We start from the raw sequence: 23,643 nt of genomic DNA, 5'->3' as shown, positions 1-23,643 counted from the left end.
AATCCCAGCACTTTGGGAGACCGAGGTGGGTGGATCACCTGAGGTCGGGAGTTCAAGACCAGCCTGACCAACATGGTGAAGCACCGTCTCTACTAAAAATCCAAAAATTAGGTGGGTGTGGTGACGGTGCCTGTAGTCCCAGTTACTTGGGAGGCTGAGGCAGGAGAATTGTTTGAACCCGGGAGGCGGAGGTTGCAATGAGCCAAGATTGTGCCACTGCTCTCCAGCCTGGGCGACAGAGCGAGACTCTATCTCAAAAAACATAAATAAATAAATAAATAATCTGGGATCCAGAGCCCCACACACACTGGCTTCAAGTCCTAGCTCCACTGGCTGTGTGACCTTAGACAAGTCATTTCACCTCTCTGAGTTTTACTTTCCTCTTGTGTGAAATAGGGACAATAACAGCCCCTATCTTATGGGATGAGATACACATGTAACGCCCCCAGTGCAGCTCCAGACACATGATGACCACATTAAAAACACGCTCAGACTCTTCCCGGCCTTCTCCTCCCTCCTGCTGTCTCATTTTCTCTGCTGTCCTCACCATGCCTATCTCGGAAACCTCTCATTGGGCTTTCACCAGCCAGAAACTCTTCAGCGCCTCTCTCCTGCCTGAATTCATAAATTAAACAAGTGTTTATGGAGCAGCTGGGACTGGAGGTCGGGCGCTGAATCAGAGAGTAACATTTCTGTCCTTGCGGATGTGACCAGGTGTGGAGGCAGCAGGGTGGAAGATGTGACCTGTCAGGTGCTGGAAAGCGCTGAGGACAGGAAAGGAGCGTGAAGGGTGAATGAGGAGGATGAGAAGGTGACTTGGGGGGAATCTCGCAGGATGGGAGGGAAGGCAGGGAGCCGTGCATTTCAATATCTGGGGAAAAGCATCTCAGGCCAGGGACTGGCAGATGTCACAACTCAGAGGTGGGAACTGCCCTGAAGGAGTGTGTCCTGGAATGACCAGGAGGCCAGCGGGTAAGGGGAGTGAGCCAGGATGGAAGAGCAGGACAGGAGGTCCCTGAATGGGGTGGCCTTAACCCTAAAAAAAAAGTCAATGTCATAAAAGACTGAAAACCCTAACCTTAACCCTGTTGGCTTTTTTGTTTGTTTGTTTGTTTTTATAAGATGGTGTCTTTCTCTGTAGCCCAGGCTGGAGTGCAATGGTGCAATCTCAGCTCACTGCAACCTCTGTCTCCCCGGTTCAAGCCATTCTCCTGCCTCAGCCTCCTGAGTAACTGGGACTACAGGCGTGTGTCACCACGCCCGGCTAAGTTTTTGTATTTTTAGTAGAGATGGGGTTTCACTGTGTTACCCAGGATGGTCTTGGATCTCCTGACCTTGTGATCCACCTGCCTTGGCCTTCCAAAGTGCTGGGATTACAGGCATGAGCCACTGCGCCCGGCCTTTTTTTTTTGAGACGGAGTTTCACCGCAGTCTGGAGTGCGATGGCACAGTCTCGGCTCACTGCAATCTCTGCCTCCCATATTCAAGCAATTCTCCTGCCTTAGCCTCCCAAGTAACTGGGATTACAGGCATGCACCACCATGCCCAGCTAATTTTGTATTTTTAGTAGAGACGGGGTTTCTTCCATGTTTGTCAGGTTGGTCTCGAGCTCCTGACCTCAGGTAATCCGCCTGCCTCGGCCTCCCAAAGTGCTGGGATTACAGGCATAGCCACTGCGCCTGGCCCCTTTCAGCTTTTATTCAGAGTGAGATGGGAACCCCTGGAGGGTTTTGAGTAGATACAGTGGGACTCCTCTTTGAACAGGGCCCACTCTAGCTGCCCATGGATGACATATTGTGGGGGATGGGTGTAGCAGTGAGGCTAGTTTTGAGGCCATTGTTGTCATCCAGCTAAGAGGTGGCTGGGCAGTGGCATGCTTATGAGCTGTGGCTGGGTTGAGGCCACAGATACTAAAGGTGGAGCCAGCGGAATTTTTGGGCTGACCAGATGGAGGTGTAACAGAGAGTGTCAAGAGTGACCCCAAGCCAGCATGGTGGCTCACACCTGTAATCCCAACACTAATTCCAGCCCTTTGGGAGGCTGAGGCGGGTGGATCAGTCGAGCCCAGGAGTTCGAGACCAACCTGGGCAACATGGCAAAACCCTGTCTCTACTAAAAATTAGCTGGGTGTGGTGGTGCATGCCTGTAGTCCCAGTTACGTGGAAGGGTGAGGCAGGAGAATCACTTGAACCCAGGAGGTGGAGGTTGCAGTGAGGCAAGATTGTGGCACTGCACTCCAGACTGGGTGACAGAGGGAGACCCTGTCTCAAAAAAAAAAAAAAAAAAAAAAAAGGAAATCCCCCACATTGCAGCCATCAGAAGAATCAAATATCATCCATGTATGCTAAAGCTCTTAGGACTACAGGCTCGCATCACCATGCCTGGCTAATTTTTTGTATTTTTTTTTTTTTTTTTTTTTTTTTTTTGGAGACGGAGTCTCGTTTTGTCACTCAGGCTGGAGTGCAGTGGTGTGATCTCGGCTCACTGCAACCTCTGCCCCCGGGTTCAAGCAACTCTCCTGCCTCAGTCTCCCGAGTAGCTGGGACTATAGGCGCATGCTGCCATGGCCAACTTATTTGTATTTTAGTAGAGACGGGGTTTCACCGTGTTGCCCAGGCTGCTATCAAACCCCCTGAGTGCAGGCAATCTGCCTGCCTCAGCCTCCCAAAGCGCTAGGATTACAGGCATGAGCCACCGTGCCTGGCAATTTTTTATATTTTTAGTAGAGATGGGGTTTTGTCATGTTAGCCAGGCTGGTCTTGAACTCCTGACCTCAAGCAATTGAGTGAGATTACTGGGGAACAAGACATCTCAAAGTGCCACGCCACAGATTACTTATTAATTACAGTTGAAAAAGGGACTCTACAAGGTATAGAGGTCCCCAGAGGATCCAGCGTTACAGGCGAATAGCAAGAACACACAGTCAGCTCTGTGGTGTCCCTGCCTGAACGCTCAGTTTGAAACTTTCTGAGGACCACCAGACGGATCCACATTGAGGAGCTCTGTGCAAGGCTCCTGGCTCAAAGGCTTAAAAAATGTCACGGTCGGCCAGGCATGTTGGCTCATGCCTATAATCCCAGCTCTTTGGGAGGTCAAGGCAGGCAGATTGCTTGAGCCCAGGAGTTCAAGACTAGCCTGGGCAACATAGTGAGACCCTGTCTCTACTGAAAATAAAAAATTAGTTGGGCGTAGTGGCATGCACCTAGGAGTCCCAGCTACTAAAGAGGCTGAGGCAGGACGATTACTTGAGTCCAGGAGGTTGAGGTTGCAGTGAGCTGTGATCATGCCACTGTACCCCAGCCTGGGCTACAGATTGAGACCCTGTCTTGAAGAAAAAAAAAAAAAGGCAATGTAATAAAAGACCACAAAAAACAAGGCCGGGTGCGGTGGCTCACGCCTGTAATCCCAGCACTTTGGGAGGCCAAGGCGGGCAGATCACGAGGTCAGGAGATCGAGACCATCCTGGCTAACACGGTGAAATTCCGTCTCTACTGAAAATACAAAAAATTAGCCGGGTGTGGTGGCGGGCACCTGTAGTCCCAGCTACTCGGGAGGCTGAGGCAGGAGAATGGCATGAACCCAGGAGGAGGAGCTTGCAGTGAGCCAAGATCGTGCCACTGCACTCCAGCCTGGGTGACAGAGTGAAAACAAAAAAAACAGAAGACCACAAAAAACAAGTAAGGAGTCTGGGCCGGGCGCGGTGGCTCAAGCCTGTAATCCCAGCACTTTGGGAGGCCGAGGCGGGCGGATCACAAGGTCAGGAGATCGAGACCATAGTGAAACCCCGTCTCTACTAAAAATACAAAAAATTAGCCGGGCGCGGTGGCGGGCGCCTGTAGTCCCAGCTACTCAGGAGGCTGAGGCAGGAGAATGGCGGGAACCCGGGAGGCGGAGCTTGCAGTGAGCCGAGATCGCGCCACTGCACTCTAGCCTGGGCAAGAGCGTGAGACTCCGTCTCAAAAAAAAAAAAAAAAAAAAAAAAAAAAAAAAAGGAGTCTGGAGTATGGTGGTCCGATCTTGGTTCACTGCAACCTCCGTCTTTCGGGTTCAAGTGATTCTCCTGCCTCAGCCTCCCAAGCAGCTGGGACTATGGGCACGCACCACCATGCTTGGCTAATTTTTTGTATTTTTGGTAGAGACGGGGTTTCGCTATGTTGGCCAGGCTGGTCTTGAACTCCTGACCTCAAGCGATCCGCCCACCTCGGCCTCCTCAAGTGCTGGGATTACAGGCATAAGCCACCTCATCTGGCCAGAATTCATTCTTAAAGGATAAACAGACATAACCAAATGCCACGTGTGAACCTTGATTAGTTCCTATATGAGGAAGTATATCTGTAAGAACATTGTTTAGATACTTGGGAAAATGTCAATATAGACTCTATATCAAGGTTCAGTTTCTCAAATGCGACAGTTCTATGGGGTTTTGTAGGAAGAGTGTCTTTGTTCTTAGGCAGCACCATGGTTTCTGCCCCAGGGGAGGGGGTTGCTGAGAAGAGAATGGGAGAGAAAGTGGATGTGGCAGATACCAACAACTGGGGAGTCCAGAGGGCGTGTGCTATTCTTACAGTTTTTGGTAGGTTTGAAATATTTTAAAACAAGTCTGGGCGCGGTGGCTCATGCTTGTAATCCCAGCACTTTGGGAGGCTGAGGCAGGCGGATCACCTGAGACCAGGAGTTCGATACCAGCCCGGCCAACATGGTGAAACTCTGTCTCTACTAAAAATACAAAAATTAGTCTGGTGTGGTGGTGCGCGCCTGTAATCCCAGCTACTCAGGAGGCTGAGGCAGGAGAATCGCTTGAACCTGGGAGGCGGAGGTTGCAGTGAGCCGAGATCGCGCCATTGCACTCCAGCCTGGGCAACAGAGCAAGATCCCTTCTCAAAAAAAATTTAAAAAAATAAAAAGAAAAGAAATATTTTAAAATAAAACTTGGGAAAAATAAAGAGAGTGGGAGGAGAGAACTAGGAAGTCGTGAATACTGATACCTGTTTACAGAGTTTAGCTGTGAAGGGAAAGAAAGAAAGTCAGCTTAAGCTGGAGGGTGAGGTGAGGCCTCTGTAAAATGAAGAAATAAGGCTGGGCGTGGCAGCTCATGCCTGTAATGCCAGCATTTTGGGAGGCCAAGGTGGGTGGATCACTGGAGGCCAGGAGTTTGAGACCAGCATGGGCAACATAGTGAAACCTTGTCTCTACAAAAAATACAAAAACTAGCCTGTGGTGGTGCGTGCTTCTAGTCCAAGCTACTCGGGAGGCTGAGGCTAGAGGATTATGTGAGTCTGGGAAGTCAAGGCTGCAGTGAGCCATGATTGTGCCACTGCACTCCCTGTCTCAAAGAAAGGAAAAAAAAGATGGAGAAGCCGGGCGCGGTGGCTCACGCCTGTAATCCCAGCACTTTGGGAGGCCGAGGTAGGCAGATCACGAGGTCAGGAGTTCAAGACCACTCTGGCCAACATAGTGAAACCCCATCTCTACTAAAAATACAAAAAAATGGCCGGGCACGGTGGCTCACACCTGTAATCCCAGCACTTTGGGAGGCTGAGGCGGGCGGATCACGAGGTCAGGAGATCGAGACTATCCTGGCGAACACAGTGAAACCCTGTCTCTACTAGAAATACAAAAAAATTAGGCTGGGCGCGGTGGCTCAAGCCTGTAATCCCAGCACTTTGGGAGGCCGAGACGCGCGGATCACGAGGTCAGGAGATCGAGACCATCCTGGCTAACATGGTGAAACCCCATCTCTACTAAAAAAAAAAAAAAAAAAAATACAAAAAACTAGCCGGGCGAGGTGGCGGGCGCCTATAGTCCCAGCTACTCGGGAAGCTGAGGCAGGAGAATGGCGTAAACCCGGAGGCGGAGCTTGCAGTGAGCTGAGATCCGGCCACTGCACTCCAGCCTGGGTGACAGAGTGAGACTCCGTCTCAAAAAAAAAAAAAAATTAGCTGGGCGTGGTGGCGGGCGCCTATAGTCCCAGCTGCTCGGGAGGCTGAGGCAGGAGAATGGCGTTTTTGAGACTCCGTCTCAAAAAAAAAAAAAAAAAAAAAAAATTTAGACGGGCGTGGTGGTATGTGCCTGTAATCCCAGCTACTGGGGAGGCTGAGGCAGGAGAATTGCGTGAACCCGGGAGGCAGAGGTTGCAGTGAGCCGAGATCAAGCCACTGCACTCCAGTCTGGGTGACAGAACGAGACTCTGTCTCAAAAAAAAAAAGGTGGAGACAAAATAACCACGTGTTGGTGTGCCCATGGGGGAATGATCCAGCAGAGGGGAAACTTGATGATGTGGGAGACAGGGGACTGCTGGGGGGTGTCCCCTCACCCTGGATCGAGGGATGGATCCATTAGGGAGAGCTGGCCCAGGTTGGAGCAGGGCGGTTCATTCTAAGTCCCTGCAGCCCTGAGCCGGGGTCGGGGGATGTGGTGGAGCTCATGGACCTCCTGAAGTCTTCTGTCCCCACCCCAGGTATGTCACCACGCCGACTGCCAGCAGCTGCACCGCCGGGGACCCCTCAACCTCTGCGAGGCCTGTGACAGCAAGTTCCACAGCGCCATGCATTATGATGGGCATGTCCGCTTTGACCTTCCCCCACAAGGTGAGCACAGGCGGGAGCCACAGCTCGGGCCCCCAGAGCTCCTGTGGCAGTGTTTCAGTAACCGTTGGAACCATGCTAGGGCATCATAAGGACAAGTCGACTGTACATAATGAAACCCGAGTATGTCATGGTTCCTTTTGTTCCAAATGTTTTTTAGCAAGAGAAAAAGTCCATGACCCTTCCAGAGGCAGGCCTTTCTCTATCTGGTGCTGTGTTCTTACTGGCTCTCACCTCCCGCAGCTGCTCCTGCCCCTGGCCTGTGGCCCACACAGAGAAGGCCCCTTTCTTTCTAGTTCTGCCTGTCCTCAGGGCAGGGGACTTCTGGACAAGTCCTCCAAGCCAGGCTGTGGGCCTAGCAGAGGCAGTGTGGAGTGGGGTGGTCAGATCAGGAGGCACTTGTAGCAGGAAATAAGAAATTCCTCTTGCTGAGCAGGGACCCAGCTCAGGCCCACCGTCAACTGCCTCTGGAGGGCTGGCTTGCAGGCACCCAGGTCTGGTGAGAAATGCCAACCCCTGTGTCCTTTCCCAGCTGATCAGAGGAACAAAAGGATTCTTCTGGTTGGGCACCGTGGCTCATGCCTGGAATACAAAAAATACAAAAATTAGCCAGGTGTGGTGGCACCCGCTTGTGGTCCCAGCTACTTGGAGGCTGAGGCGGAAGGATTGCTTGAACCCAGACAATGGAGGCTCCAGTGAGCCATGATCGTGCCACTGCACTCCAGCCTGAGCGATGGAGGGAGACCCTGTCTTAAAAAACAATAAACAAACAAAAGGATTCTCTCCCTCTGCCAGGGCCCCCTTGGGAATTCAGGTGTGGTCACAGCATGGGGGAGGGGAGGCCTGGAAGAAAGACCCATGGACTTTGGTCCCTTCCCTAACAACCCCAGAGGCAGGACTTCCTTATCCTTATTTTATAGAAGGGTAAATTGAGGCCACAGGTGGGTTTGCTTTTGGGGTGGAGCTTTACCATGGGTGTTATCCCAGGGCCTTTGTGTCCTTTTGGGTCTGTGGGGATAGATAGCAGTGACTGAGGCCACGTGAGGGGGCTCACACCTGTAACCCCAGCGCTTTGGGAGGCTGAGGTGGGTGGATCACTTCAGGTCAGGAGTTTGAGGTCAGTCTGGCCAACATGTTGAAACCCTGTCACTACCAAAAATACAAAAAAATGAGCTGGGCATGGTGGTGCACGCCTGTAATCCCAGCTACTCGGGAGGCTGAAGCACGAGAATCGCTTGAACTCAGGAGGCGGGGATTGCAGTGAGCTGAGATCACGCCACTGCACTCCAGCCTGGGTGACAGAGTGAGACCCTGTCTCAAAACAAAAAACATTGGCTGAGCCCCTCTCCTCACAGAACTGAAGGGCCCTCGCTACCTGTCATCTGGGGTTTCCAGGGTAACACTGTGGTCCCTCTGGAGGCGGCCATGCTGCAGGCTAAGGAGGGGCGGGGAGGCACAACCCCCTCCCGCTTTCTCCCAAGGCTCTGTCCTTGCCCGGAACGTGTCCACCCGGTCATGCCCGCCACGCACCAGCCCCGTGGTGGACTTGGAGGAGGAGGATGAAGAGAGCTCTGTGGATGGCAAAGGGTAGGTGAGGGGTGAGTGGGCAGAGAGATACCTGGGGGGCCCCAAGGCTGGGTCTCAGATCAGACATTCAGGACCAGATGCTTTGGTGCCCTCTCCGAGTAAGGCTGACGGGCAGACCTCTCCCCACCCCTGTGGCTGTCCTGACTACGGGAAGAGGCCACCCAGCCTGGGCCAGCGTCCAGGGCGCTTGGGATCCTGGCCCACACCAGACCAGGTACCGTTCGGTGTGACTCCCATGTTGGCCACCAGAGGGCGCACAGCCCCATTCGGGCCTGGCAGGGTTGAATCCACGCGGGTTACCTGTCACCTGGGGTGAGCGAGGGGTGGGGAAGCCACAGGCCCACTCGCTGCCCACGCTGGTGAGGGCCACCCACACCTCCAGCCTCTGCCCTCCCTGCTTCCCTGCAGGGACCGGAAGAGCACAGGCCTGAAACTCTCCAAGAAGAAAGCAAGGAGGAGACACACGGATGTGAGGAGCATCCCCGGGACGGCACATGGGGGCTCCCGACAGCCTGCGCCCTTCCCTGAGCCTGGGCCTCTCTCCGGGACTGGGGTGGGGAGGTCTGCATCCCAGGCTGCAGAGGCCTGGGAGATCGCTGGGGTTCCCTTTCTTGCTGGGGTTCCCATCCCAGACCGGAGGGTGGGGAGGAGGATGGGGAGGAGAAGCTCACAGCTCCCCCCCGCCCCGCCCCATTCTCTCAGGACCCGAGCAAGGAGTGCTTCACCCTGAAATTTGACCTGAATGTGGATATAGAGACGGAGATCGTCCCAGCCATGAAGAAGAAGTCCCTGGGGTAGGGCTTGGGGGCGCTCAGGATGGAAGTGGGACTGGGAGCAGGGGTGGCCCCATGTCGCAGGTTCCGGGTCTCTGCAGGTGTGACCTGTGTGTCTGTGTGGTGGCCCATAAGCGAGCACATCCCTGCGTGGGCAGACCCGTGTGGGTGTGCACGCCACTGTGAGGGAGTGTGGCGGGGTCTGTGTACTTGTGCGTTTTAATCATGTATGTAGGAGCCAGGCCTGCGTGTGGGCAGGCGTGTGACAGGTCTGCCATGGTGTGCAGATGCGCCTGTGTGAGGACCTCTGCGGGCAGGTGTCTGTGGACCTGCGTGTGATCCCACACGGGCTTCCCTTTTCTGTTGGGAAGGTGGGGGAAGGTGGGGGCAGCTAGGGCTGTGGGTGGGGCAGGGGCTCGTGGGGGCAGGGCCCAAGCTGAAGCGACTGGCTGCCTTGTTCTTTTTTTTTTTTTTTTTTTTTTTTTTTTGAGACGGAGTCTTGCTCTGTCGCCCGGGCTGGAGTGCAGTGGCCGAATCTCAGCTCACTGCAAGCTCCGCCTCCCAGGTTTACGCCATTCTCCTGCCTCAGCCTCCCGAGTAGCTGGGACTACAGGCGCCCCACCTCGCCCGGCTAGTTTTTTGTATTTTTTAGTAGAGACGGGGTTTCACCGTGTTAGCCAGGATGGTCTCGATTTCCTGACCTCGTGATCCGCCCGTCTCGGCCTCCCAAAGTGCTGGGATTACAGGCTTGAGCCACCGCGCCCGGCCCTGGCTGCCTTGTTCTAACGCACACGCCTCCTGTCCTGGGGGCAGGGAGGTGCTGCTGCCTGTATTTGAAAGGAAGGGCATCGCGCTGGGCAAAGTGGACATCTACCTGGACCAGTCCAACACACCCCTGTCCCTCTCCTTCGAGGCCTACAGGTTCGGGGGACACTATCTTCGTGTCAAAGGTGAGCAGCAGCCTGGGCCAAAAGGGGCCGCTGGGGCTGGCGGAGCCTCCTGGAGATGGGCACCTTCCCAGGCTCAGGTTCCCATTGGCTGTGGGCCTGAGCAGCCTCATTACCATACAGGTGTCTCTGCGGGTGCTGCTTGCTGGGGGGAGAGGCGGGGTCGGGGGGAGGGCTGGCAGGGCACGGCTGTAGGGGGAGGGCAGGCAGGCCTTGGTGTGGATCCTTCAGGGAGAGAGGACTGGGGCCCCCTCCTCCACCAGACCTGGGTACTGAGGATCTCTCGTGGCCCCCACACGCGACCCCAGCCAAGCCTGGAGATGAGGGCAAGGTGGAGCAGGGCGTGAAGGACTCCAAGTCCCTGAGTCTGCCGATCCTGCGGCCAGCTGGGACTGCGCCCCCTGCCCTGGAGCGTGTGGACCCCCAGAGCCGCCGGGAGAGCCTGGACATCTTAGTGAGGAGGGGGGGGGTGTGTCAGGGGAGGGGGTGGGAAGGGCCCGAGGCTGGACCCACAGCCCCTCCTCAGAGGCAGTCACCCTGGGTCTCTCACTGCCCCCTCTTGGGGATTTAATTGCTCCTTCTGGAAAATGGGGCTGGCTGTGAGAGTAAGGGACCCTCTCTCTCTGGACCTAGCGCAAGGTGAGGGCTTGTATCTGAGACTCTTCTAGTGCCAGCGGGTCAGGGAACCTGTGTGTGCATGTGTGCGTGAGAGAAGTGCCCGGGGCTACAGACCGCCCAGAGCTGTGTTCCAGAGTGCATCTGAGTGTGTAACTCTGCGCTTCATGCTTGAAGCTGGGGGACTTGGGGCTGATAGTCTGGGCGTATCTGTGTCTGGACCTTCCAGTCTCCAGACGTGTCTGGGTCCCAGGAGAGGGGACACCCCAGGGTAGAGATGCAGAGACCCTCCTCCATCCCAGGCTGGCCTAAGGCCCTGGAAACCCACCTTGGGGTGGGGCCATGGGGGCTGGCAGGGGGTCCCGGCCCTGACCACCCCTCCCTGGTCAGGCCCCTGGCCGCCGCCGTAAGAACATGTCGGAGTTCCTGGGGGAGGCGAGCATCCCTGGGCAGGAGCCCCCCACGCCCTCTAGCTGCTCTTTGCCCAGTGGCAGTAGTGGCAGCACCAGCAGCGGCGACAGCTGGAAGAACCGGGCGGCCAGTCGCTTCAGCGGCTTTTTCAGCTCAGGCCCCAGCACCAGCGCCTTTGGCCGGGTATGTGGCCCCATCTGCCCAGGGTCAGGCAGCTGGCTGGCCGTGACCGCTGACCCTGACCAGGGTATCCTCCCAGGAGGTAGACAAGATGGAGCAGCTGGAGGGCAAGCTGCACACCTACAGCCTCTTCGGGCTGCCTAGGCTGCCCCGGAGGCTGCGCTTCGACCATGACTCCTGGGAGGAGGATGATGAGGACGAGGATGAGGACAATGCCTGCCTGAGGCTGGAGGACAGCTGGCGGGAGCTCATTGATGGGCATGAGGTGAGTGCGGGCCACAGTGCTGCTCCCTCCTTGTCCCAAAAGGAGGACAGCCCTTGGGAGGAGGATCTAGTGATGAGATGTTCCATGGGATGCCCCAAAGAGGCCACTGTTATTATGAGCCCACTTTGGAGACAGAGGCTGGATGAAAATGGTGTGCTGCTTGGCTGTTTCAATGGCAGAGGAGGGCCCAGATCTTGGGTGTCTTGACTGTGATTATTCACGTGGTATCAAGGGTGACCCTGCTCCTCTTGGGACCTCCGTGTCCCCGTTGGGAAGATGAGAAAGCTGCGTGCAGTTTGCTTATCCTCCCTGGCCACCCGAAGGTGCTCCAGGCCTCCTTGTTGACCCGTCCTGCCCTCCCTGTAGAAGCTGACTCGGCGGCAGTGCCACCAGCAAGAGGCAGTGTGGGAGCTGCTGCACACGGAGGCCTCCTACATCAGGAAACTGCGGGTGATCACCAATGTGAGTAGGGGCTGCGCTGGTCCCCGTGGTCACCCTGCCCCCCTCTTTCTGGTCTCTTTCTGACAGCCCTCAGCTGAGTGGGAGCCTTTGCAGAAGGAGCAGGTGCCTGGCAATGAGGTGGGGGCAGGAAAGTCAGACAAGGGCTGTGCCCAGGGAGGAGGTGGCTCCTAGAGGAACCTGGGAGGGGGCTTCAGGCAGGTTTGCCAGGTTCAACTGAATTAGCACAGGTGCGGCTTCATTCTTTCACTTTCGTTCAGTGGCTGTTTCCCAACACTTGCTGTGTGCTGGGTGCCCAGCAGCCCACACCCTGGACAGGCCAGAGTGAGCCGGCAGTGTAGGGATTTCGGCTCAGGAATGGGAGCACCTGCCCTGGGCTTGGAGCTTCCTGGAGGGAGGAAGCACCCTCAGAGGTGAAATATGGAGGCTGAGCCAGGGCAGAGGTGGAGAAGGAAATTCCAGGCGTGGCTGCAAGGCCAGTCTCCCTGGAGCTTCCCTCCAGGAGGGACCAGGGCAGCGTGACCCCGGGAGGGCTGTTGAAGGCTGGGTCTTTCCTCAGGGTCTGGACTTCCCAGGTGCGAAGGCCAAAGGGTACAGCCTCCGTATCCCTGGCTGCTGTGGGGCCTCCTGGAAAGGGGAAGGGGAAGGAGTGGCTGGGGAGCCTGAGGCCGGGTGGGGCCTTAGGGCTGAGACAACCTCCCGACCCCAGCCACACCATCCCCTGACCCCACAGCTGTTCCTGTGCTGCCTCCTGAACCTGCAAGAATCAGGGCTGCTGTGTGAGGTGCGCTGGGGTCCGGGGGCGGCGGCGGGTGAGGTACCGGGAAGGAGGGCGGGACCTGGACGTGGGGCGGGGCTAACCTGGCGGAGGGGCGTGGCCAACCGCACCTCCCGCGGCGCCCAGGTGGAGGCGGAGCGTCTGTTCAGCAACATCCCGGAGATCGCGCAGCTGCACCGCAGGCTGTGGGCCGGCGTGATGGCGCCGGTGCTGGAGAAGGCGCGGCTTACACGGGCGCTGCTGCAGCCCGGGGACTTCCTCAAAGGCTTCAAGATGGTACGGGCGGGGCCCGGCGCAGGCAGGGGCACTAAGGTAGGGCTGGGGCGCTGAAAAGGCTCCACGGCCCGATCCGGTCTGCCCAGCATCCCCAACCTCCCCCGGGCCCGTGACCGCACTTGACCACCTGTGGCCAAGGGTGAGGAATTACGAGGCGGTCGCCCGAGTTTGAGCACCCACCTGGCCATCTACCCCTGCTCCCTGGCCGCGAGTGATCTCTTTGGCTGAGGCTCAGTTTCCTCATCTGGAAACAGGGATCATAAGCTTGCCGCCCCCTTGGGGTGGTCGCCCAAGTGCCCTAAGGAAGCGCTTGCGCAGCGCCTGGTGTGGGCCGGCCCGCAGGGAGCGCGCGGTAACCGGCGCCGTGGTTGTTCTGCCCCGGGCCAGTTCGGCTCGCTCTTCAAGCCCTACATCCGCTACTGCATGGAGGAGGAGGGCTGCATGGAGTACATGCGCGGTCTGCTGCGCGACAACGACCTCTTCCGGGCCTACATCACGGTGAGAGCTTGCGCGCCGTGGGCGGGGGCGCAGGAGGACGGGACCCTGGGCGGGGCCAGGTGGGGCGGGGCCTGCCCTGAGCCCCGTCCCCACTCCCCCACCGCAGTGGGCCGAGAAGCACCCACAGTGCCAGCGGCTGAAGCTGAGCGACATGCTGGCCAAACCCCACCAGCGGCTCACCAAGTACCCGCTGCTGCTCAAGTCGGTGCTGAGGAAGACCGAGGAGCCGCGCGCCAAGGAGGCCGTCGTCACCATGGTAACCCTGATGGCCGACAGGGGTGGCCTCCCCTGCACGGCTGTCTACCCTGTCATGAGCCTGGGCCTGAAGCCCCCTCGCCTGCCCCTAGATCGGTTCCGTGGAGCGCTTCATCCACCACGTGAATGCATGCATGCGGCAGCGGCAGGAGCGGCAGCGGCTGGCGGCCGTGGTGAGCCGCATCGACGCCTACGAGGTGGTGGAAAGCAGCAGCGACGAAGTGGACAAGGTGGGCGTGTGTCTGCGGGGGTTGCTGGCTGGGAGAGAGGAAGGCCAAGCTGGCAGGCAGGGTCTTTGCTGGGCATCTCACTGAGGATGCCTAGCTGAGATGGGAGTCAGGCTCGGCCTCCCCTACACTCACGCCCTCTGTCCCCAGCTCCTGAAGGAATTTCTGCACCTGGACTTGACAGCGCCCATCCCCGGCGCCTCCCCGGAGGAGACGCGGCAGCTGCTGCTGGAGGGGAGCCTGAAGATGAAGGAGGGGAAGGACAGCAAGGTAATTCCAGGGCCACCCCACCCCCATGCCCTGTCCTTCCTGGGGACCTTCTGGGCCCCAGTCACTGGTTCTCAGCTCCCCAGTCACCTGGATGGTGACTCAAGAACCGGTGACCTTGTCATAGTGAATGACAGTTCTCTGTCTGCCATTCACAAATCCAGCAGCAGGGTCCTAGCCCTTGAAGGCACCAGTGGACCCATTTGTGGGTGCCACGTGGGTTCCTGGTGGGAGGGCAGCCACATTCCACAAGTGGGCCAGGAACCCCAGAGGCTGGCTACAGTGCCGTGGCCCCTTCAGGCATGGGGCAGGCTGAGAGATTGCACATGGTGACTTCAAAGTCACCACTCTTCTTTTTATTTTTTTTTTATTATTATTTTTTTTTGAGACGGAGTCTCGCTCTGTCGCCCAGGCTGGAGTGCAGTGGCGCGATCTCAGCTCACTGCAAGCTCCGCCTCCCGGGTTCACGCCATTCTCCTGCCTCAGCCTCCCGAGTAGCTGGGACTACAGGCACCCACAACCGCGTGCGGCTAATTTTTTTTGTATTTTTAGTAGAGACGGGGTTTCACCGTGGTCTCGATCTCCTGACCTTGTGATCCGCCCGCCTCGGCCTCCCAAAGTGCTGGGATTACAGGCGTGAGCCACCGCGCCCAGCCTACTCTTCTTTTTAATGTAAACTTGTATTAAGTCATCGACGTACATCTCAGTGAAAGAGAATCATCTTCCTCTTCATTTTAATTTTACTTGAAGGTTCACGCTGGGAGGAGTGTTTGACAAAAACCGAATGCTCCCAGGGGAGGCTGGGGCCATAGTCCCCGGCCCTGACCCTGCTGGCCTCTGCACTGCCCCCCCCCCACTGCAGATGGATGTGTACTGCTTCCTGTTCACGGATCTGCTGTTGGTGACCAAGGCAGTGAAGAAGGCAGAGAGGACCAGGGTCATCAGGCCACCCCTGCTAGTGGACAAGATTGTGTGCCGGGAGCTACGGGACCCTGGTAAGGGGCCCTGGTCCCCCGTTCCTGGTCAGGGACTGTGATAGGTGGGGGCCATCGTCTCTGCTGACACTGACTTGGGCCTTCCCTAACCAGGGTCCTTCCTCCTCATCTACCTGAATGAGTTTCACAGCGCTGTAGGGGCCTACACGTTCCAGGCCAGCGGCCAGGCCTTGTGCCGTGGCTGGGTGGACACCATTTATAACGCCCAGGTGAGCGCAGAGTAGTGAGTGGGCGGGCAGGGCAGATTAGGGAGCTGCTGGTCACAACCCATTCTGCCCCATGTACCCCAACACTGCCTGCAGAACCAGCTGCAACAGCTGCGTGCACAGGAGCCCCCAGGCAGCCAGCAGCCCCTGCAGAGCCTGGAAGAGGAGGAGGATGAGCAGGAGGAGGAAGAGGAGGAGGAGGAGGAGGAAGGCGAGGAGAGTGGCAATTCAGCTGCCAGCTCCCCCACCATCATGCGGAAAAGCAGCGGCAGCCCCGACTCTCAGCACTGGTATGTCTGCTCATGACCACCCAGCACGTCAAACCAGGACAAGTACTCCAGCCCAGGACTCCTAAAGGCCCAGCCACGCTCCCTTCCTCCCAATGGCCTCTTGTCATGAACACTGTGAGAGCGGGGCTCTATCTCCCCCAGAGTCCAGATGGGGTGGGCAGACACCTTTCCATGTGCTGCCAGCTCTGATCCGTTCGTGGCAGCTGCCTGGGGTGCTGTGCTGAGGATCCTTAGGGCAGATCCAGCCTTGGCAGGGAAGAGTACTGGGCTTGCTACTGAGGTCTGTTGTGGGCACTGGAGCTGGAAGATCTGCCACGCCTGCCACATGCTGCCATCTCTGAGCCTCTAGCCCCAGGAGGACAGACAGGAGGGCGGAGGGTATAAACCACTGTGTACTGCCCAGCCTGGGGCTGCTTCAGGCCATCTAGGTTTCATGGCCTGGGCTGACTCTGCTCCTGGCCCCACAGTGCCTCAGATGGCTCCACGGAGACCCTGGCCATGGTTGTCGTGGAGCCTGGGGAGACGCTGTCCTCCCCCGAGTTCGACGGCGGTCCTTTCAGCTCCCAGTCCGATGAGACCTCTCTCAGCACCATTGCCTCATCTGCCACGCCCACCAGTGAGCTGCTGCCCCTGGGTCCAGTGGACGGCCGCTCCTGCTCTATGGACTCTGCCTACGGCACCCTCTCCCCAACCTCCTTACAAGACTTTGTGGCCCCAGGCCCTGTGGCAGAACTAGTGCCTCGGCCCCCAGATTCCCCACAAGCTCCTTCCCCTCCACCCTCGCCCCGTCTCCGCCGCCGCACCCCTGTCCAGCTGTTAACCTGCCCGCCCCAACTGCTCAAGTCTAAGTCCGAGGCCAGCCTCCTCCAGCTGCTGGTAGGGACTGGCACCCATGGAACATCCTCTGCCCCCAGCCGCAGCCTGTCAGATCTCTGCCTGGCTGTCCCAGCCCCAGGTATTAGGACTCAGGGCTCCCCTCAGGAAGCTGGGCCCAGCTGGAATTGCCGGGGGGACCCTAGCCCTGGCGGTGGTCCTAGGCTAGCTAGCTGCCTGGCCGGGGAACCTGCAGGCTCCCACAGGAAGAGGTGTGGAGACCTGCCTTCGGGGGCCTCTCCCAGGGTCCAGCCTGAGCCCCCACCAGGAGTCTCCACCCAGCACAGGAAGCTGACCCTGGCCCAGCTCTACCGAATCAGGACCACCCTGCTGCTTAACTCCACGCTCACTGCCTCGTGAGTGGCCTGGCCTGGGGTAGGGCAAGTGGCTCAGGGCACTGGCATGGGGGCCCAGTCATGCCTGGGAGCATCGCATTTGGGGAGGGTGATGGCGGAGGGAGCCTGAACCCTGCCCAGTGTCTGGGTGCGGGGGGCTGTGGTGGGCAGTAGTGAAGGGGCCTGAGGAGTGCCGTGGGGAAGAGAGGGTGACCAGAGCCACTCTGAATGGTGTCAGCCAAAGGAAGACTCCCTTCCCCACCCTGTAGGGAGGTCTGAGCAGAGTGCCATTGACCAAGAGACAGTAGACAGCCTGCCTCATGGGGCGTGCCGGCACCTGCTTCAGTGGCTGCCTCCTGTGTGCATGAACCGGATGCTGGGAAGGATCCCTGCCTACACCCGGGCCCGATTCGTGCTTTGCCAGACTGGATGGAGTGGAGGAGGCCCAGGCCACAGTACCACCTGACCTGCCCAGGCAGCCCCTCGTCACCTACTCCCCGAAGTTAACAGCTCAACTCGAATCCAGGGCTGGGCTCCCAGGCTGCCCATCCCACTTCTACCCTCACTGGCCTCCAGTGGGACTCGCTCCTGCCTCGCCCCCACCTTCCCAGTCCCACAGGCCACCCCTGGCTTGGGCTAGGTTCTGTAAAGTTACGTATTTATTGAGCTTTTGGTTCTTTTATAAAGACTTGTCTAGACTCCACTGGGAAGAGTCCTTTGCTTTGGGGTCCAGTGACTCGGGGCACTTGAATTCAGGGTGGCCTCTTTGCGTTCCTGTGCCCCTCCACATGCCACGGATGGGCCATGGATAGAGCTTCCCGTGGGAAGCACCTGGGAAGTAATGGGGGGTGGGGTGCCACCAGACCAACATCCCCAGACTTCCCCACCTTCAGCCACCATCAGAACCTCTCCCCAGGTGCCCTCCTGGGATTCAGGGCTGAATCTGCCCAGTTCCCACACTGTTAGGAAGGTGGGTCCCCCATGGGGATCCCTTCAGGTACTTTTTTTTTTTCTTAAGACAAAGTCTCACTCTGTTGCCCAGGTTGGAGTGCAGTGGTGTGATCTCGGCTCACTGCGACCTCTGCCTCCCGGGTTCAAACGATTCTCCTGCTCCAGCCACTTCAGTAGCTGGAACTGCACGTATGCACCACCACGCTGGGCTAATTTTTGTATTTTAAGTAGAGATGGGGTTTCACCATATTGGTCAGGCTGGTCTCGAACTCCTGACCTCAAGTGATCCTCCCGCCTCAGCCTCCCGAAGTGCTAGAACTACAGGCCTGAGCTACTGCGCTTGGCCCCTTCCGGTACTTTTGGCCCAACCCCCTCCATGGCTGGGGGCGCGGAGGCGGAGAAAGAAGTCGCTTGCCCTGGTTCTACTTTGAAGTGTTTCTCAGGGTTGGGGCGAGAGTTGGGGTAGGGACCGGGATGCAGCTCCATTCTGTGTCAGCGCTTCGCGTGTTCTCCTTGGCCTTTCCGCTGCTACCAAATGAGTTCAGGTCTAGGCCGAGCAGAGGGGGCACCCGGTCGGGCTCGGTTGGCCTCGGGCGGCCCCGCCTCCCCCCGCCCGCCAGGCGGGCCCTTCTCGACGGCGCGGGGCGGGCCCTGCGGGCGCGGGAGTGAAGGCGGAACCACGACGGGCAGAGCGCACGGAGCTGGGAAGCCCCTGGGCGCCCGTCGGAGGGCCGAGCGCGGCGCCGAGGGCCATGGAGCAGCGGTCGCGGGGCTCCGCGGCGGTGGCAGCGGTGTCTACGGTGAGTTGAGAGGCAGGAGGCGAGGGGCAGCTTTGAGCCTTGTCCCAAGAGCCTCCGTGAAGGAAGGGGCCCCGGGCGCAGTCTCCACTCCAAGCCTCCCTGTGGCTCGGCTGGCCACCCCTTCCAACCTCGTTAGAGGCTCCATCAGGGCGTAGCCCTTCCACTGAGAGGAAACTCCTCCCAGGGGGGTCTGGGGGCCCCAGGTAGAGAATGATCAGTGTCCCTCCCCCAACAGAAAGCATAGGTGGGGGTGTGGGTGCTGCCGTGTCCCTGCCCTGGTGGACGGGAAGCTTGTGAGAGGCTGGAAGAGCCCCTTCCTCTGGCTCTCTGAAGCCTGGTGTGTTCACAGAGGGAAGGAAGTTAGTCTCGTCTCCACCCATGGGCACCCCTTCTGCGGGGGGCCTGGGAAGTGGGCTGTTCTGTGGGCAAATGCTGGGGCCTCTGAAATGGCGGAGACCCGGCAGGGAGAGGCCCCACGTGGGCAGCTGCACTGAGAGTCAGCAGCACCTGTCCCCCAGGCGCTCCTCCTGGTGCTGCTGGGGGCCCAGGCCCAGGGCGGCACACAAAGCCCCAGGTGTGACTGTGCCGGTGACTTCCACAAGAAGAATGGTGTGTTTTGTTGCAGGGGCTGCCCAGCAGGTAAGTGGCCACAGGGGTGGGAGAGGCATGGGACAGGCAGGGCTGGAGAGGTGGCGGGCAGGCCAGGGAGGTAAGAGGAGGCTGGCAGGGGAGGTAGGGATAGGCTGACAGAGAAGTAGGGAGCTGGAGAGAAAGAGGGAGGGAGGGCAGGGTGGGAAGCAGGTTGAGGGTTGCTGGGCAGCCCCTCTGCCTGCCTGACCCCTGCCTGGTTCCACAGGGCACTACCTGAAGGCCCCTTGCACGGAGCCCTGTGGCAACTCCACCTGCCTTCTGTGTCCCCAAGACACCTTCTTGGCCTGGGAGAACCACCATAATTCTGAATGTGCCCGCTGCCAAGCCTGTGATGAGCAGGGTGAGGGGCTTCTCAGTGTTTGGCAGGGGGTTCCTAAGGACAGGCCTTTCTGAAGGAAGTGGCTGGCTTGGGCCCAACCTTGGGGTGTGAGGGTCCTGCACCCACACTTGCCAGAACCCTCCACCCTGATCCTCCTTCAGGGTGCCCTTGCCCCTTCTCTCTTCCTGGTGACCTTTCCATCTCTCCATGTGCCTTGGCCTCTGGTCGGCCTCAGTCTCTGAGCTTCTCTCTTTTTTAGGGTAGCCCTGCACCTGTCTCTCTTTCACCTATTCCTGTCTCCATTATCTTGGGGGCGGGGGTCTGCCTCTGCCTCTCTATGGGAGCCTTTGGCCCTAACTCTCCACTCTCCATCTCCCTGCACCCCCACCAGCCTCCCAGGTGGCACTGGAGAACTGTTCAGCTGTGGCCGACACCCGCTGTGGCTGTAAGCCAGGCTGGTTTGTGGAGTGCCAGGTCAGCCAATGTGTCAGCAGTTCACCCTTCTACTGCCAACCATGCCTAGACTGCAGGGCCCTGCACCGCCACACACGGCTACTCTGTGAGTACCCCCACCCAGGGCTATCTACTCCCTGACCCACTTCTCTGCCTGCCCTACTCCTGTTCCATGCTGACACATGCCTCTCCTGGACTGCAGGTTCTCGCAGAGATACTGACTGTGGGACCTGCCTGCCTGGCTTCTATGAACATGACGATGGCTGCGTGTCCTGCCCCACGTAATACCTAGCTGTCTTGGGATGGAAGGAAGGGCAGCTGGGAGCAGGGCAAGGGCCTGGGGTGGGGCAGGTGCTGCTGGTTCAGGAATAGGAAGAGGGGACAGGGAGGAGGGAACTTGGCCCTGTGTTGGCTGGGCCCCACTTCAGGCAAACTTAGATGGTAAAAGAGAAATCTGCATCCTCCTTAGCCAGATAAATAAGGGTATATGCCTTCCCTTTCAGCCAGCATTCCCCCCAGTGATCCTTCTAGCCAGGTATTACAGATGATTTGTCACTTTTACAGACAGTCACACTGATATAGCTTTAAAACTTGGGCTGAAGGAGGTTGATGCTGCAGTGAGCTATGATCGTGCCATTGCACTTCAGCCTGGACAACAGAGCAAGATCTATTAAATAAATAAATATTAAATCTATTAAATATCAAATAAATATTAAATATATTAAAATAAATAGATAAATACAAAGGGCTGAGAGTCAGGATTGTGCTGCTAGTTCTCTAGGGGATCTTGGGCAAGTTTAGAGAATTTACATCTCTGATATGTGGTGTCCCTTTCTCAACATGGGATGTTAGCAGCTTCTTCACAGGCCTTTGATCAGAGGTAAGGGACTTTCTGTATCTGTTCAAGTCTTTTTTTTTTTTAGATGGAGACTTGCTCTGTCACCCAGACTGGAGTGCAGTGGCACGATCTTGGCTCACTGCAACCTCTACCGCCTGGGTTCAAGTGATTCTCCTGCCTCAGCCTCCCAAGTAGCTAGGACTTCAGGCGCCCACCACCATGCTGGCTAATTCTTTGTATTTTTAGTAGAGACAGGGTTTCACCGTGTTAGCCAGGATGGTCTCGATCTCCTGACCTCATGATCTGCCCGCCTCGGCCTCCCAAAGTGCTGGGATTACAGGTGTGAGCCACCGCACCCAGCCTTCATTCAAGTCTTTATTGAATATCTCCTATGTTCTACACACTGTTCTAAGTGCTGGGGATGCAACAGGGAACAAAATAGGCAAAATCCCTGTCCTTTGGGGGTTGACATTCTAGTGACTCTTCATATAGTCTAGAAGCTGCTCAATGAATAGTGTCTGTGGTTGTTATCGGGGGCACAATGACAGGAACATTCTTGGGTAGAGTGAGGCTCACAAGAGAGAGGCCTGGGGAGGGAAGAGTCTCCAGGATGGAGCAGTCTTGGGGAGCCCCTCCTGGCATGCACCCCCTCATCCCTCAGGCCACCCCCGTCCCTTTCAGGAGCACCCTGGGGAGCTGTCCAGAGCGCTGTGCCGCTGTCTGTGGCTGGAGGCAGAGTAGGTGGTGTGCTGGGAATGCAAGTGGGAGAACTGGGATGGGCCGAGGGGAGGCGGGTGAGGGGGGCTACCACCCAACACCCACCAGCTGCTTTCAGTGTTCTGGGTCCAGGTGCTCCTGGCTGGCCTTGTGGTTCCCCTCCTGCTTGGGGCCACCCTGACCTACACATACCGCCGCTGCTGGCCTCACAAGCCCATGGTTACTGGTAAGTAGACAGACCCACACACACACACACACGCACGCAGAAGCCTGGGGTCAGGATGGGTAGCCCAGAGTCTACTCAACCCTGATACAGAAGGGGAAACTGAGGCAGGGGGTGCGGGGTGCAGAGGAACCCTAGAGGAGCTGTACCAGCACCCAGGTCCAGGAGGCTTGCCTGGTCGCTGACCGTACTGTCTGTGTCTGTCAGCAGATGAAGCTGGGATGGAGGCTCTGACCCCACCACCGGTAAGAACCTCACTGTGTGATTCTGGGCTGCCCTCTGGAGCTGGAAGATCAAGCCTTATTGTGATCCCCAGAGCTTGGCACGTGGCTAGCACAGGGTACACCTAGTAGACAGAGGTGTTGCGAACTGAGTCCTGCCCTCAAGGGGTGTCAGTCAGCTGGGGTTCAGACTTGTACACAGGAGCTAACAGTTCAATGGAAGGAGAGCCCCATGGTGCTGGGGGACAAGAGGAAGGAGGCGGGGGCAGGGGACTCGAGGCAGAAGCAAGAGTTCTGCTGGGCCACAGTGAGAGCTGGGCCAACTGTGGGAGGTATCACTGCGGGAGTGTCTGCTGACTGAACCAGGGACTGTTCCCTCCTGGAGAGGCACTGCAGGTAAGGGGCCTTACTTGACAAGCAGGGCTGACCTGGGGCCCCTCTTGGCTTCCAGGCCACCCATCTGTCACCCTCCGACAATGCCCACACCCTTCTAGTACCTCCTGACAGCAGTGAGAAGATCTGCACCGTCCAGTTGGTGGAAAACAGCTGGACCCCTGGCTACCCCCACATCCAGGAGGCGCTCTGCCCGCAGATGACATGGTCCTGGGACCAGTTGCCCAACAGAGCTCTTGGTAAGGGACATCAGTGGCCTGAGGCCTTGACCCCATTCTCCTGTCTGCGGTGGGAAGTTGTGGTTTCACAACGTGTTCCCTTTCTGCCCCCTAACTGACTGGGTCCGCCCCCTGTGCCCTGACCCACGGGATCCAACCGGCTTCAGGCTTGGGGTACCCGCACGAACGCCCCTGACTCCACCTCCCGACCGCGGCCCACGTACCCCATTGGCTCTCTCTGGCCCTGCCCCAGGCCCGGTTCCTGCGTCCACACTCTTGCCAGAGTCCCCAGTCGGCTCGCCCACCATGATGCTGCAGCCGGGCCCGCAGCTCTACGACGTGATGGACGCTGTGCCAGCACGGCGCTGGAAGGAGTTCGTGCGCACCCTGGGGCTGCGCGAGGCGGAGATCGAAGCCGTGGAGGTGGAGATCGGCCGCTTCCGAGACCAGCAGTACGAGATGCTCAAGCGCTGGCGCCAGCAGCAGCCCGCGGGCCTGGGCGCCGTCTACGCGGCCCTGGAGCGCATGGGGCTGGACGGCTGCGCGGAGGACTTGCGCAGCCGCCTGCAGCGCGGCCCGTGACACGGCGCCCACTCGCCACCTAGGCCTCTGGTGGCCCTTGCAGAAGCCCTAAGTACAGTTACTTATGCGTGTAGACATTTTATGTCACTTATTAAGCCGCTGGCACGGTCCTGCGTAGCCGCACCAGCCGGCCCCACCCCTGCTCGCCCCTATCACTCCAGCCAAAGCGAAGAAGCAGGAAGGAATGTCAGGAGGGGGTCAAGACATTTCTCAGTTTCTCGGCCGGAGTTTGGCTGAGATCGTGGTATTAAATCTGTGGGGGAAAAAAAAAAAAAAAAAAAAAAAAAAATGGCTTCTTGGCGTTTCTGCGGGGCTGGGGTGTTAAGTGGCCTGGACTTTTCTCGAGCGAGTCGAAGGGGACGGGAATCTTGTCACCCCGGGGTCTGGCACCCATGGTGGAGTCCAGTGTGGCCTTAGCTCCCAAGCCTGCCCCTCCCGAGTCCACTCTGGTCCAAT

At 58.0% G+C, this 23,643-nt stretch overlaps 3 protein-coding genes across 8 annotated transcripts in view; 2 read left to right on the top strand and 1 right to left on the bottom strand.

The window, feature by feature from the left end:
- The window catches only part of PLEKHG5 (pleckstrin homology and RhoGEF domain containing G5), a 614,078-nt gene extending 596,554 nt beyond the window's left edge, over window positions 1-17,524 (top strand). For 2 of the 4 annotated variants that reach the window (XM_050787098.1, XM_050787090.1), the window contains exons 2-21: window positions 6,458-6,587; window positions 8,066-8,171; window positions 8,580-8,640; window positions 8,874-8,965; window positions 9,758-9,894; window positions 10,155-10,345; window positions 10,897-11,100; window positions 11,177-11,362; window positions 11,729-11,824; window positions 12,555-12,605; window positions 12,726-12,875; window positions 13,263-13,373; window positions 13,480-13,629; window positions 13,721-13,858; window positions 14,006-14,125; window positions 14,985-15,117; window positions 15,211-15,326; window positions 15,420-15,613; window positions 16,081-16,842; window positions 17,091-17,524. In XM_050787098.1, the coding sequence (XP_050643055.1) occupies window positions 6,545-6,587; window positions 8,066-8,171; window positions 8,580-8,640; window positions 8,874-8,965; window positions 9,758-9,894; window positions 10,155-10,345; window positions 10,897-11,100; window positions 11,177-11,362; window positions 11,729-11,824; window positions 12,555-12,605; window positions 12,726-12,875; window positions 13,263-13,373; window positions 13,480-13,629; window positions 13,721-13,858; window positions 14,006-14,125; window positions 14,985-15,117; window positions 15,211-15,326; window positions 15,420-15,613; window positions 16,081-16,842; window positions 17,091-17,100 (3,051 nt within the window). In that variant the 5' untranslated portion in view covers window positions 6,458-6,544 and the 3' untranslated portion in view covers window positions 17,101-17,524. Of the gene's footprint in view, window positions 1-6,457; window positions 6,588-8,065; window positions 8,172-8,579; window positions 8,641-8,873; window positions 8,966-9,757; window positions 9,895-10,154; window positions 10,346-10,896; window positions 11,101-11,176; window positions 11,363-11,728; window positions 11,825-12,554; window positions 12,606-12,725; window positions 12,876-13,262; window positions 13,374-13,479; window positions 13,630-13,720; window positions 13,859-14,005; window positions 14,126-14,984; window positions 15,118-15,210; window positions 15,327-15,419; window positions 15,614-16,080; window positions 16,847-17,090 lie in introns of those variants that run through there. The other 2 variants (XM_050787081.1, XM_050787100.1) reach the window with 1 other exon arrangement.
- Window positions 1-23,643, bottom strand: part of THAP3 (THAP domain containing 3) — a 399,270-nt gene that overhangs the window by 149,045 nt on the left and 226,582 nt on the right. The window contains exon 1 of one of the 2 annotated variants that reach the window (XM_050787403.1): window positions 13,455-13,458. The exons of the other annotated variant lie outside the window; for it this stretch is intronic. The gene's annotated coding sequence lies outside the window, so the exon portion shown is untranslated. Of the gene's footprint in view, window positions 1-13,454; window positions 13,459-23,643 lie in introns of those variants that run through there. 2 annotated transcript variants of the gene reach the window in all.
- Window positions 18,120-23,467, top strand: TNFRSF25 (TNF receptor superfamily member 25). Of its 2 annotated transcripts, none has more exons than XM_050787330.1 (10): window positions 18,120-18,572; window positions 19,091-19,211; window positions 19,429-19,563; window positions 19,934-20,101; window positions 20,198-20,276; window positions 21,515-21,570; window positions 21,669-21,776; window positions 21,984-22,018; window positions 22,446-22,626; window positions 22,859-23,467. In XM_050787330.1, exons 1-10 carry the CDS (start codon window positions 18,525-18,527, stop codon window positions 23,185-23,187), a joined length of 1,260 nt encoding a protein of 419 aa, XP_050643287.1. In that variant the 5' UTR covers window positions 18,120-18,524; the 3' UTR covers window positions 23,188-23,467. The 2 variants fall into 2 exon arrangements, with proteins under 2 accessions (XP_050643287.1, XP_050643277.1); XM_050787320.1 differs by having other exon boundaries at window positions 21,981-22,018.

The sequence above is a fragment of the Macaca thibetana genome, chromosome 1, assembly GCF_024542745.1.
Source record: "Macaca thibetana thibetana isolate TM-01 chromosome 1, ASM2454274v1, whole genome shotgun sequence".
Classification (NCBI taxonomy): domain Eukaryota; kingdom Metazoa; phylum Chordata; class Mammalia; order Primates; family Cercopithecidae; genus Macaca; species Macaca thibetana.
Note: the sequence above shows the minus strand (reverse complement) of the source record. Positions and strands in the feature narration are given on the sequence as shown.

Excerpts from the sequence above, each read along its gene's own strand:
- TNFRSF25 (XM_050787320.1), top strand. The coding sequence starts at position 18,525 with ATGGAGCAGCGGTCGCGGGGCTCCGCGGCGGTGGCAGCGGTGTCTACG. Across the intron at positions 20,102-20,197 it reads CCGCCACACACGGCTACTCT|GTTCTCGCAGAGATACTGAC; the intron begins GTGAGTACCCCC and ends CCTGGACTGCAG. Across the intron at positions 20,277-21,514 it reads GGCTGCGTGTCCTGCCCCAC|GAGCACCCTGGGGAGCTGTC; the intron begins GTAATACCTAGC and ends CGTCCCTTTCAG.